This window comes from Neopelma chrysocephalum, unplaced genomic scaffold (genome assembly GCF_003984885.1).
Source record: "Neopelma chrysocephalum unplaced genomic scaffold, ASM398488v2 Primary Assembly neopelma1_100, whole genome shotgun sequence".
Taxonomy (NCBI): domain Eukaryota; kingdom Metazoa; phylum Chordata; class Aves; order Passeriformes; family Pipridae; genus Neopelma; species Neopelma chrysocephalum.
Genome location: NW_020897763.1, coordinates 578,478 through 591,155, shown reverse-complemented (window position 1 = coordinate 591,155; position 12,678 = coordinate 578,478). Strand labels below are relative to the sequence as shown.

The window sequence follows — 12,678 nt, the reverse complement described above, 5'->3', positions numbered from 1 at the left end:
CCCAAGTTTTTTGGCATCATATCCAAGCACGCTGTGCTGAGCCCTGATGCTGCAGCAGCAGCTGGAGCAAGAGGAGCTGTGGGATGAGCAGGTCCCCACCCTGCAGCATGTGGCCTCTGTCCCCAGGCAGGAGCCTGGAGCAGCGAGGGGCTCAAAGGAGAGATGGAAGGATGCCACGCAAGCAGAGTTACAATTACTAAAATACCAGTTTGCATTTATTCTCCCAATTACACAGTTCAGTTTACTGGTGCCAAGTCCATGACCGAGGCAGACTCGAAGGCGGCGATACCGGCAGGGCTGGGCACACATCCCGGGAGCAGAGCACTCCTGGCAGCAGCTGAGCCCGGCTCTAATCACAGACAGGGCTAAAGCTGCCCAGGCAAGTCTGTCTAACACTGGTGTGTGCTGCCTGCACGGCAGGGGGAGCAGGCAGAGCACCTCGAGGGCCCAGCACACCCCACACACGAGCTGTGGGCACCTCCAGCTTCTGCAGCACCTGCCCGGAGCTGGGGAGGGAGGCTGAACACCATGGCAATCCCCACGGGAAAGGCAAAACCAGGGAAATCAGTACAAAACAGGGCGACACGGGGAGCGACACAAACACCCGGCCCTCGGAGAGCAGCGGGTGCTGAAGGCACTGGCCCCTCGTGGCCCCGGAATCCCACAGGGACACCCCGTGGGCTCGGGTGGCAGCTCCGGTGCAGAGGGTTCAGGGCAGGTACCGGCACCTCGAGGTCCCATTTGGCTGCCAGTGCTCCCTCCCCGGGCAGGGCAGGCAGTGCTGGCGCAGGGGCCGGGGGGCTGCTCAGAGCAGCGGGCAGGCTCTGCGCTTCTTGTTCTTGCGGACCTGCAGGCCGGCCCGGGTGGCCATCTCGAACACCTCCCGCACCCCTTCCTTCGTCTTGGCCGAGCACTCCAGGTACCCGAAGGCGTTGATCCTGTTGGCCATGTCCCTCCCCTCCTCTGGCTTCACCGGCTCCTAAGGAAGTAGGAAAAAGAGGGTTTGGAAACGTTGCCAGGGCACAGCAGCGACTGCCCTCGGGGCGCCCGGCCCTTTGCACCAGGACCCAGCACGGGCAGAGGCGGCGGGACCCGGGGCTGCCCCCACCTGCTTCATCTTGGCCAGCTCCCGCCGCGTGTGCTCGTCGTTCCGCAGGTCCTTCTTGTTCCCCACCAGGATGATGGGCACGTTGGGGCAGAAGTGCTTCACCTCCGGGGTCCACTTCTCAGGGATGTTCTCTGCAACCAGCACACGTGGGACCCCATGAGCTGAGGGGCTGCTCTTCCCCAGCCTCCCCGCAGGGACCAGCCCCGGGGCTTTTTGCCATAGGAAGCAGGGAGAGCTCGCCCTCTCACAGCATCCTCCTCTCCCACCACCTCCACCCAGCCAGCAAGTTCTCAGCATTTCCCGGGAGTGCACGCAAAGCCAGGGGATGAAGGGGAAGCTCTGGGATCCCCAAGGGGCAGAACAGAGGTTTCCTGGACCATGGGGGGGTTCAGCAGCAGCACTCAGTCCTGTGGGAGCCCCAGGTCCCCCCTCACTCCCTGGTCCCTACCGAGGCTGTCTGGGCTGTCGATGGAAAAGCACATGAGGATAACGTCTGTGTCCGGGTACGAGAGGGGCCTCAGCCTGTCATAGTCCTCCTGTCCTGCCGTGTCCCACAGGGCCAGCTCCACCTGGGAGGGGAGAGGGATAATGGCTCAGCAGCTCTGCAGGCCAGGAGTGACAGATTTATCTTCCTCAGGTATAGCTGTGGTCTTCCTCAAACTGGGGCAGGTTCAGGGTGACCCAGAAAGGCAGGAGCCAAGTGGCTCTGATCCACACAGACCAGCCCTGGTGGCAGCACTGGGCGGTGGCACTGCCAGAGTGGGACTGTAGGAGCAAGGGGAATGATGAGCAAGGAAGGATGATGGCTCTTACCTGCTTCCCATCTACCTCTATGTCAGCAATGTAGTTCTCGAACACGGTGGGCACGTAGACCTCGGGGAACTGGTCCTTGCTGAACACGATCAGCAGACACGTCTTCCCGCAGGCACCGTCTCCCACGATCACCAGCTTCTTCCTGATGGCCGCCATCGCTGTGGGGACAGGAGCAGGGGAGTGGGGCAGAGCACCACGGGCAGTCCACGCTCCCAGCCCCCCCGAGTCCTGTGCACGATGGCCAGGGAGGTACCAGACACAGACACCTGGGCACATCCCACTGGGAACAGCCAGGGCGGAGGCTCCCCCAGCCCCCCACCAGCTCCTGCACACACCAGCTCATGGGCACTGCAAGAATCATAGTATCACAGAATCATAGAATCAGCTGGGTTGGAAGGGACCTCCCAGATCATCAAGTCCAACCCTTGATCCACTACTGCCATGGTTACTAGACCATGGCACTAAGTGCCACATCCAGTCTCATCTCAAAAACCTCCAGGGACGGAGAATCCACCACTTCCCTGGGCAGCCCATTCCAATGCCTGATTACTCTCTCTGTAAAGAATTTCTTCCTAATATCCAACCTAAACCTCCCCTGGCACAGCTGAAGACCCAGCCCTCTTATCTCGCTGATAGTTGCCTGGGAGAAGACACCAACCCCCACCTGGCTCCCCCTTCCTGTCAGGGAGTTGGAGAGAGTGAGGAGGTCTCCCCTGAGCCTCCTCTTCTCCAGGCTGAACAGCCCCAGCTCCCTCAGCCTCTCCTCATAGCACTTGTGCTCCAGTCCCTTCCCCAGCCTCGTTGCTCTTCTCTGGACCTGCTCCAGCACCTCAATATCCTTCCTGAACTGAGGGGCCCAGAACTGGACACAGTACTACAAGTGTGGCCTGGCTGGAACCATTTACACCCAGCACTGCTGCTGTGGCTGGGAGAACCATCCCAGTGATGTCCCAGCCGTGGCAGTGCTGGTGGCTGCACACAGAGACCTCGTGTGAGGTGACAGACTGCTCTGCCTTACCCACCCCATGGGGAACCCACCCCCCCAGCCATCCAACCCTCCCTGGGCTTTGCTGTGCTGTCACCCAGGCAAACGGGATTTCAGACAACCTTGGAGTGCCATGAACACGCTGGGTTTATTTTAGATTATGAATTCCTCAGGTCTCACCCAGGCACGCTCACCGGCTCCCAAATAATCCGATCAGCAGTTGGAACGCGCCAGGCTGAGCTCCTGGAGGTCCAGGCAAGCAGGACCTGTGTGCCTGGCACCCAGCACCAGGCTGGCCCTGTCCCAGCCTGTCTGACAAAGGAGCCTTTGCCACGGAACCAAAAGAGCCGACGCTGGCACCGGCAGCGGGAGAAGCTGCCAGGCATCCCTCAGCAAACACAGGCAAAACCCAGGCAAAGAGGGTGGCTTTCTGCCCCAAGGGAAAAGGATGCAGCCCTGCAAGGAAAGCTATGCCTTTGCATCCCTCAGTTTCGAAAGGGGATTACAGAGGAGCCTGGGAATCGTCCAGGACAATGCCACAAAACGCCTGGCACAGCATCTGAATGAGCCATGAGAAAATCATCCGTGGTGGGATCACATCCCTCCCAGCCTTGGGACCAAAATCTCTTTCCCATCCCCAGCTTCCCAGACGCCTCAGTTCCAAGAGCCTGACCCACTCCTTAAGTGCCTTTGGCACATCACCAGCTCCCTATCCCAGAAGAGATCCTGGGAATGATGCAAGCTGACAGCTCAGGGTTTAATCCCTGAAAATTCACACTGCTATGGGGGAAATTACAGGTGGCAAGAAAACTGCTCCTGAAGGCAGGGACGTGCCACATCCCCCCACCAGCCCTGTCCCTCTCCACACCCCCTGCCAGGGCAGCAGGATGGGAAGGGTCTGGGATGCTAGGAGCCTTGGGAAGGTTCAGGGGAAATAACCCTGTGGGAAAGCCACACACACTGATGCTGATGCATGGAACTGCAAGTGGATCACATTGGGATCACCCCAGGATCATGCTGGGATCACCCTGGGAAGGCCAGGACACCAAAAGCCTGGCATTTAACCAGGGCACTGAGCTGAGCCTTAACGAAGGCCAGGCATCTGCCCCCACCCAGGTGACCACACCCACACCCTGAGCCAACAGAAAAGGGAGGAAAAGGGGAAAACCCCCAGTCCGGCCACATTGTAATTAGCAGCAAGTGAAGGATCAAGAAGTGAGCCCGAGCGGCTGGGCCACATTCCAAAGGCAGCCTGCAGAGCTCTCCTCTCCCATGGCTTGCCTGGCAGGTCACCCCTGGCACACGAAGCCTGGGGACCACCCCAGTCCCACAAATCAAACTGCCCAATGGTTTGGGCAAAAGAGAGACAGTTTTCACCCAAATCCAGGCCTGGCCCTGCTGGTAGCCGTGGATCTTTGCAGGTTCCAAGCACTTTGGCTCACAAGCCAAGGCAGGAATGGTTTGTGGCTGCTGAGTGCTGTGAGCTGTTAATAGAAATAGAAGGCTGGCACTTGTAAGGTGAGAAGAGAGAGGATCAAGGGCTGCATCCGGCAGGATCCAGCACTCCTCAGCCAGGAGCCTGGGGGTCAGGCACACATCCCAGTGGAGCAGCACGTCCACAGAAAGGGTGAGCATGTCTGTGTCTGAGCAACACTGAAGCTGGAGAAAAAAATAAAAGGTGCCCCAAAGGGTCCCTTTTTGGGACCACGGGCACTTTTTAGGGAGGCAGGGGCTGAGCATGGAGGAGGAACAGCTCCTGTCCCTATTCCTCGTGCCCTCCTGCTCCTGCCTGTGACAGTTGGGCCAGGGACACCCACTGTCCCAGCAGGGGCTGCCAGCCAGGAGCTCATCCATAGGGGGCACAGAGTTTGTGTTACGGAGGCAGATACAAGGGCTGGAGGAGTCTGCTGGCTCCTGCCCGCTTGAGGAGGACAATATATCCCTGGGGACACAGAAATGCATCATCCTTAGAATCACAGAATCATTAAGAATCACTGGAAAAGACCTCCAAGGTCATCAAGTCTGACCCTTGTCGCAAATCATGCTTCTCATCCTCCTTCCAAGCAGCATGTCCAGAGCAGGAGAAAAGGAGAGCTCAGGGGCAAAAAAGTCTGTTTACTCAGACACGAAGCTCCTTTGCCCGCAGCAAAACATGATTTGCTGCTTTGTGATTGCCTATCTCCAAGAGGGATGGAGGAGGAACAGCAGTTTGGGCTGTGCCATTATCTCACCCACGCCACAGCCGACACATCTGCAGCAGGAGGAGCAGCAGATGCCCAAGGAGACAAACACCCGCTCCCAGACAGACACCAGGACCTGCCCGTGCCCAGTCTGCAGACACTGGACAGAAATTAAAACCAACCAGAGTGGCACCACTCCTGCCCAAATGCTGCCCTGCCCACACACTGCCCGGCCAGGGGGACGGCAGGGGCTCCAAACTGAGCAGAGCCACTGCACCCAGAGCTCCTTCCCACGGCCTCCCTCGGCCTCCCTGACCCGGGACGGCTCCGGCCCCGGCGGTTCCCGCGCCCGGCGTGATGCCGAGCGGTGACTCAGAGGGCAGAGGCACCGGCCCCACCCAAAATCTCAGCACAATTCATTCCATTACTCACGAGAGCCGTCCAGAAATAGCCCATTACTAATCCCGAGCTGGCGCGCAAAGGCGAGCAGGGCAAGGAGGCTCGGAGGGCTGCGAGCCCCCGGGGGCCGGCTGGGTGCCCCCATCCATGCCCTGGGGCCGGCAGCTGGCACGGCACCAGCACCAGAGGCCAGCAGCACTCTGCTCCAGGAGAGAGGAGCTCCTCTGCCAGGGGATGCTCTGCTGCTCAGCAGGATGAGGCCAGTCCCTGGGATGAGGAGTCTGATGCAAAGGCTTTTGCACCGTTCCCAGATGATGGACAGATATGAGTGGTAAACATGAAGGTAGTTTCATGAAGACAAACAGGGCAATCCCAAGCACAGATGCAGGAGAATGGATGGAGAGCAGCCCTGAGGAGAAGGACTTGGGTGTGCTGGTGGATGAGAAGCTCAACATGACCCAGAAATGTGCATTGACAGCCCTGAACCCCTCCTGTGCCCTAGGCTGATCCCACAGAGTGGGCAGCAGGGGAGAGGGGATTCTGCCCCACCTGCAGAGCTGCCTCCAGCCCTCAGGAACAACACCAGGAGGATGTGGAGCTGCTGGAGCGAGTCCAGAGGAGGACACAGAGATGCCCCGAGGGCTGGAGCCCCTCTGCTCTGGAGCCAGGCTGGGAGAGCTGGGGGTGCTCACCTGGAGGAGAGAAGGCTCCAAGGAGACCTGAGAGCCCCTTCCAGGGCCTAAAGGGGCTCCAGGAGAGCTGGAGAGAGACTTGGGACAAGGGTTGGAGGGACAGGACAAGGGGGAATGGCTTCCCACTGCCAGAGGGCAGGGATAGATGGGATATTGGGAAAAAATTCTTCCCTGTGAGGGTGGTGAGCCCCTGGCACAGGTTGCCCAGAGAAGCTGTGGCTGCCCCATCCCTGGAAGTGTCCAAGGCCAGGTTGGAAAAGGGCTTAGAGCAACCTGGGCTAGTGGAAGGTGTCCCTGCCCACAGCAGGGGGCAGGATGGGATGAGCTTTAAGGTCTGTTCCACCAAAAACTGTTGTGTGATTCCATGAGAATTTGAGGACAGTTTTAGTACAACTGCCGTCAGGCCAAACGATTAAAAAGCACACAGTCACCCTCAACGAGCCATGGAAATTCAGATTTTAAACTCTGCCAAGTGCCAACCACCCCGAGTTACAGCCAAGGCTGCCCAGCCACGCTGGCAACCCAGCCCAGCCCAGCAGCACCCGCAGCCCTCGGGTGTGAGCAGCACCCTCAGGGCCCCACTGGAGATGCCTCCTGCTCATCCATGGAGACGACAAAAGGGAGCAGCAACCGTGGGCCGGCACCTCCCACTGCCAAACCCCTCAGGGCCCCTGTGCCCATCCCTGCACCCGCTGCTGTGGGCAGGCTGGGGCCACGCCGGGGTGGCTCTGGGTTTAGTCTGTGCCATTGCTGCCAGCCAGCACCAGCCTAATCCTGAGCAGGCAAAGAGCTGCAACATGACCCCAAATTGCTCTGTTCTACTTTCCAAGCAGCTATTCTAAAGCCATCACCATAAAATCAGCCAGGCTCCAGGGCAGCCCTTGTGTTATTGGCCTCTCCCAGCTTCGTGCCTCAAAATGTGAAGTTCCTGCTGAGCAGGAAATGGGGAATTCCTCTGGCAGCAGGATGCGCCCATCACCCAGTGTCTGCTAAAGGATCTCAGGAACTGCAGGGAAAGATGTTAACACTTTGAAGGACCTCAACCAGGGACAGAAATCTTTCAACAAACCTCCTGAGCCGGGCTTGAGTTCCCAGAGGTAACAGAAGGGTTTTGTTCTAATGCAGAAATTCCCAAGCACTGCTGATGGCCCCATCCCGGCCAGACCTGTCCCACCAGGAATCACAGCCCTGGCTGGAGGCACATCCCGAGGCCTGGGCAGGGCTGGGGGGGACAGAGCTGTGCTGGGAGCAGCCCCCTCATAGTCCCCCTGCAAGGGACACCCCCTTTGCAGGGACACCCCCAGTGCTGCCAACATGGCAGGGCCAGCTCCCCGTAGCCCCCAGACTTGGCAAATCCCCCTCTCCAAACAAACCCTGCTCACCCAGGAGAGTGGAGCCAGGAGGAGGGCGAAGCCTTTGGGCAGTGCTCATGCAGCCACCAGCATTGCCCCCAGATCCCAGAGATGGGAGAACAGACCTGGGGCTCATGTTCCTGCCTTGCAGAGCTGCCACCAAGCATCTCCTTACCCTTCTGCCCCAGCAACTCTGGCTGCTCCCCTTGGATGGGAGGTTCAGGGAACACCCAGCCCGTGGCACAAAGCCCCATCACCCCAGTGCCACACCACAATACAACTGCAGAAGGAAAACCACCTCTTTGGCCAGCCCGAGATATTCCCGGTGTTGCTGTGCCTTCAGCTCTGCTAAACTTTTCATCAGTTTAACAAATAAAAGCATCCAAGTGCTGGGCTGGAGTGATTTGACTCTTGTTTAGGGCCGAGCTGGGTGAAGGCAGCACAGACCAGGCTCAAGGCTGGGTTATGAGACGAGGCTCACAACTGGATTTCAAACCCACACACCTTCGGTTCAGGCTGTGCAGCTGTGAACAGACAGGACCCTCAGCAGCTCCCAGCACCCAGAGGGAACACAGGAAAGGTTTCCTCCCCAGCACAGCCAAGGACAGGCTGTCTCCACCTCTCAACATATCCGTGTGTGTGCACAGAGCTGCTGCGAGCGCCAGGGGAGGGCACCTCGGGACAGGACCCTGAGAGGTGCCAGCAGGCAAACAAGAGTCACTTTGGCCAGCTCCAGGCCTCCATGGACACTGCCACAGCCCTGGGGAAGGGGCACTGGTGGGGAACCCCCTCCAGAATCCCCCTGGGAGCAGCTCCTGCTCCACCAGCAGCTCCGACGAGCACAGTGACAGCCACAGCTGTCTCCAAGATAAAGTCATGGGAAGGGGACTGGAGGTGTTTGGGGACAGGATGACAGCAGCACACAGGCCACTGGCACACATGCTCTGCAGGGTTGTTTCACAACAGAAACGGCTTTAGCTGGCTGGACTCACTGGTGCAATGAGAAAGTAAGTAAACTTCCAAATTAAGACCCGACAGGAATGGCCACCGAGGGGAATTTCATTTGCTGAGACACCTAAACCATGGCCAAGGTAGCACAGGGCAAGTGTCCTGGCAGTGTCACAGCTACCAGAGGGACTCTTACACAGAATCATAGAATCATTAAGGTTAAAAAGCAGAAAAATGTCCCCAAAAGGGCTGGAAGCAAAGAGCAATGCCAAAGGGAAACACAACGGGCAGGACAGAGCTCAGGCTCCCGGGCAGATCACAGCTCGAGGCGACCCAAGCGGTGCTGATTTTGGCACAGCAGCATCTGCAGTTTTACACCCACCCAGCCCCCAGTTTGTGCAGCACAGACCAGCCCCTAGACAGCCAACAGCCATCACTGACACCCAGAGCACACCCACACCCACCAGCACCCGCTGCTCCGAGCCTCCCATCCCGCCTGCCATCCCGCCTGCCTGCGCTGCCAGAACTGCCCGGCGCCGAGGAAAATGTCTGTATTTACCACTGGGAGAGCTGCCTGAAACCTTCCTCAGACCTCTGCACTTCCCGTATCCAAACGACGAGCGATCATCAAAACAGGAGCTCGACTCAGCGCTCGAGTTTAGACCTTACCCATTTTTTTGGGTGGGAGCTATTCTGTGGGCACGACCAGGCAGGCTGGGCTTTACCACACGCTCCAGTGGCCAAGGGCGACTGTCCGGACCCAGATTTGGAGCAGAGCGCCCAGGCTGGCTCGTCCTCATTGCTAAACCCCACAAAAAACCATCCACAAGCAAAACAGAGGAAGGGACTCGGGACAGAAGAATTCGAAAGCCTAAACAAAGCTCAAACCGCAAAGCGCTTGAGCTTTGTGGGGAGAAGCTGCCTGCCCCTTACCTCCTTTTCCAAAGGACATCATGCCATGTTCTTATTTTACCTCCCGCGGAAGCGACAGCCTTCCCAGGGCCTCCCGGCAGCACAAGTGTCTTGTGGAAAGCTCCAAATAACACGCCACAATCTCAGAGGGTGCCTGTGCAACGCCTGACTGCCCCAGCGCCGATCAATATTTGCTAATACATTCCTTACTTTTCATGTCAATACGCCTCTCCAGTGCAAACGGCAAGTTGGGAGGTGAGCCCGGTTAAACGCTCCCGACAACCTGTTGGAAGACAGTGACTTGGCTTATTTTCCGCTTAAATGTTTCCCTGGAGAAGCCGCAGCTGTCAGGAACACGGATTCGAGTCAAAGCCCGTTAAAACCTCGCTCGGGCTCTACCTGGGAGCTGAGGAGGAGGAGCTGGACATAAACTGAAACTGTCTGGACACTAAAAGCACTTGGCGAAATAGAAACAAAATGCGACTGGTCTCCGTGACACGCAGCCGGCCAACACTTTCCCAGGGATGTGAGCCCGGGGCGGGGGCTCAGCCGGGCCCCTGCTCCCAGCCCACCCCACGCAGATGCAGCCCGGGGGATCACTGTGCCGTTCTCACGGGGGTGTTGAGAGGCTGGGGCTGGATTTAGGGGGGGTTGGCGGCCGCTGGGAGACTTGGCTGCCAGACTTTCAGTGCTGGAAAGGGCCGCGCAGTCATGCTTTTGGAATGCTCCCCTGCTCCTAAGACATTACACAATTATTTCCCCTCCCCGCAAGCCCCCCTAATATAAATGTTTAAGAATGAGCTCAGCAGCGAGCAAAGGGAACTTTTTTCCTTTTTCTGAAGAAAACACGGAGCGGCAGCAAGGCCTTGCATGGGGACACTGCTGGAGCGGGGGCTGCGGGGAGGGATGTGGGATGTGGCAGCAGCCCCGGGGCTCTCACCCTGGATCAGTCACTGTCTGGGGGGCAACCGCAAGTTGGGACCCACATCCCAAGGCCACCCTCCAGGGACGACCCACAGAGCCCGAAGTACAGCTGACCCACCCCTGCCCACACCCAGGGCCCCCCGCCCCATCCCGGGCACACCCACCCCGCCCTGTCCCGCTGCACCCCACCCAACCCGGCTGGGGCACCCACCCCTGTGCCCCGCTCCCCCAGCAGTGCCCGGACCGCACCCAGCATTGACCCCACACCCCACCAATAACTCCACACCTCGGTTCCCCCAGACCGCAGTAACCCCAGACCCCACACCTTACCAGTACCAGCAACCCCAATCTCAATTCCCCCAAAACCCCACCAGCAACCCCAAACCTCAGCTCCCCCAGACTCCGCCAGTAACTCAGACCACATCACTACCAGTAATTCCAGACCCCAGTTCCCTTGGACCACAGCTCTGCCCCCACTTCTTACCAGCACCCCCGCACCCCACCAGCATCCCCACTCCCCAGTTGCCCCCCCGCACCCCCATCAGTGCCCTCGCCGCTCCGCTCCCCCAGACCCCGCACCTCTGTCCGCCGCTGCCCCGTCCCGCTCCCGGTGTCGGTCCCAGCTCCCGCTCCCGCCCCGGCTCCTCCGAGCAGCGCCGGGCACCGCCCCGTCCGGGGCCACCCGCGAGGGCGGAGCGGGAGCGCTGGGCTGTGCCGAGCCGTGCTGGGCTGTGCCGAGCCGTGCTGGGCAGTGCCGAGCCGTGCTGGGCTGTGCCGAGCCCCGCCGAGCCCCGCCGAGCCCCTTCCCAGCGCTGCCCCCCGCCCGCCTCCGGGACACCCGGGACCCGCAGCTGTTTCCCCGCGGAGCCCCCGCGGGGGTTTCTCCCTGTTCAGGTGGGGAGGGCGCGACCCCAACCGCCCGGAGGAGCAGAGCTGCTGCCCTCAAACCCCCCCTGTGCCAGGCAGCACCAACAGCAAAGAACACCCGTGCTTTGCCCCTCAGCCAGGGGTCCCCCACCATCGGAGCCCAAGCCCCAAACCATTTGCCGTTGGAGCATCACTCAAGGGGACGTCTTTCCCCCCACGAGCATTGTCTTCTTTCCCCCCTAACCAGGGGTCCCCTGCTATTGGAGGACCCCCTGAGGGGATGCCTTACCCCCATATTATTTTCTTTGCCCCCCTAAGCTGGGGTTCCCCATCACTGGAGACCAATCCCCAAATGCCAGCAGAGCTCTGCTCAAGGGGACCCCTTCCCCCCATGACTGTCACTTGTTTTGCCCTCTAACCAGGGGTCCCCCACCATGGGAGCAGCACCACTTGAAGAGACACCTTCCCCCCTCTATGCCTTATTTGTGGCAGCCCCCCAGAGGCAGTGCCAGCCAGTCTGCTCTGCCAGGGAAGGCTGATCCCAGCAGGCACCAGCAGCCAAACCCCATCACACCCCTCCCACATCCATCCCCAGGTGCTGCCCAGGAACCCCCTCCCTCCTCGGGGGACACCCCACTTCCCACCATGACAGACACAGAGGTGGCTGAGGGTCGAGCCCTGTCCCCAGGGTCTCTGTCCCCTCCACTGGGGCACTGGCAGAGGAGGCTGTGACATGTCAGGCCCCGCATTGAGGTGACCCCAGTGCTGCTGGCCGGGGCTCTGGCTCCCCATGCCCACCACAGGTTGTCGGGAAGGAGCTGCTCCCCCCCAACATCCCAGCTGCAGGGCAGAGTCTCTGTCCCTGAGCCAGGGAGAGGCAGCCCCAGGGGCCTGGCCCAGACCCAGGCTCATAAACTGCTGCTATTTTAAGGACTTGAAGACAATTTTTCTTAATTTATCAAGCCCCAGGCCAGGAGCTGGTTCCAAAGGAAATGTTTCCTTAGTAAAAAAGGGAACCACAGAGGAAGCTTTAAATGCAGCCTCTGCCTCCTTGCCTTATCCAGCAGCTCTCAGGCAGTGACCTGGAAAAGCAGAGCCAGTTCTCAGCCACCAGCACGAAAAGCATCGTGCCAGGGGAACGGGGCTGTGCAAACGAGTGGAGGGAGCATCAGGAGCACCAGGGGTACTGGATGGTTGTCAGGGGGATGTGAAACAGCAGGGATGCTTCCAGCAGGCAGCCAACCCTCGAGGCAGAGGTAGCTGCTGCTGGGGTGCCTGAATTCCCAGAGAGGGACAGTCACATTCCTGGGAGCCACCCACGACCTGCCGGGTTGTGCCTCCATCCACAGCCCACCCTGCTCCCTCCCCCACAGACAGGAAACCCATCAGCCTTTCCATCCCTCCCTTCCCTGTATAATGTTCCCATTCCCACCAGACTGGCCACGGCCACTGCCTCCCAGCCAGAGCCAGGGAGCTGAGAAGCCCCAGGCAGCACCAC

General features: G+C 59.6%; 1 protein-coding gene across 3 annotated transcripts; it reads right to left on the bottom strand.

The window, feature by feature from the left end:
- Nucleotides 1-187: 187 nt before the first annotated feature.
- On the bottom strand, nt 188-10,999 carry RHOC (ras homolog family member C). Of its 3 annotated transcripts, none has more exons than XM_027695321.1 (6): nt 10,893-10,999; nt 9,411-9,672; nt 1,922-2,079; nt 1,557-1,677; nt 1,109-1,239; nt 188-979 (listed from the first exon to the last, which is right to left on the bottom strand). In XM_027695321.1, exons 2-6 carry the CDS (start codon nt 9,430-9,432, stop codon nt 806-808), a joined length of 606 nt encoding a protein of 201 aa, XP_027551122.1. In that variant the 5' UTR covers nt 9,433-9,672; nt 10,893-10,999; the 3' UTR covers nt 188-805. The 3 variants fall into 3 exon arrangements, with proteins under 3 accessions (XP_027551122.1, XP_027551123.1, XP_027551124.1); XM_027695322.1 differs by having other exon boundaries at nt 9,600-9,672; XM_027695323.1 differs by lacking the exon at nt 9,411-9,672 and having other exon boundaries at nt 10,893-10,943.
- Between the last annotated feature and the right edge of the window lie 1,679 nt (nt 11,000-12,678).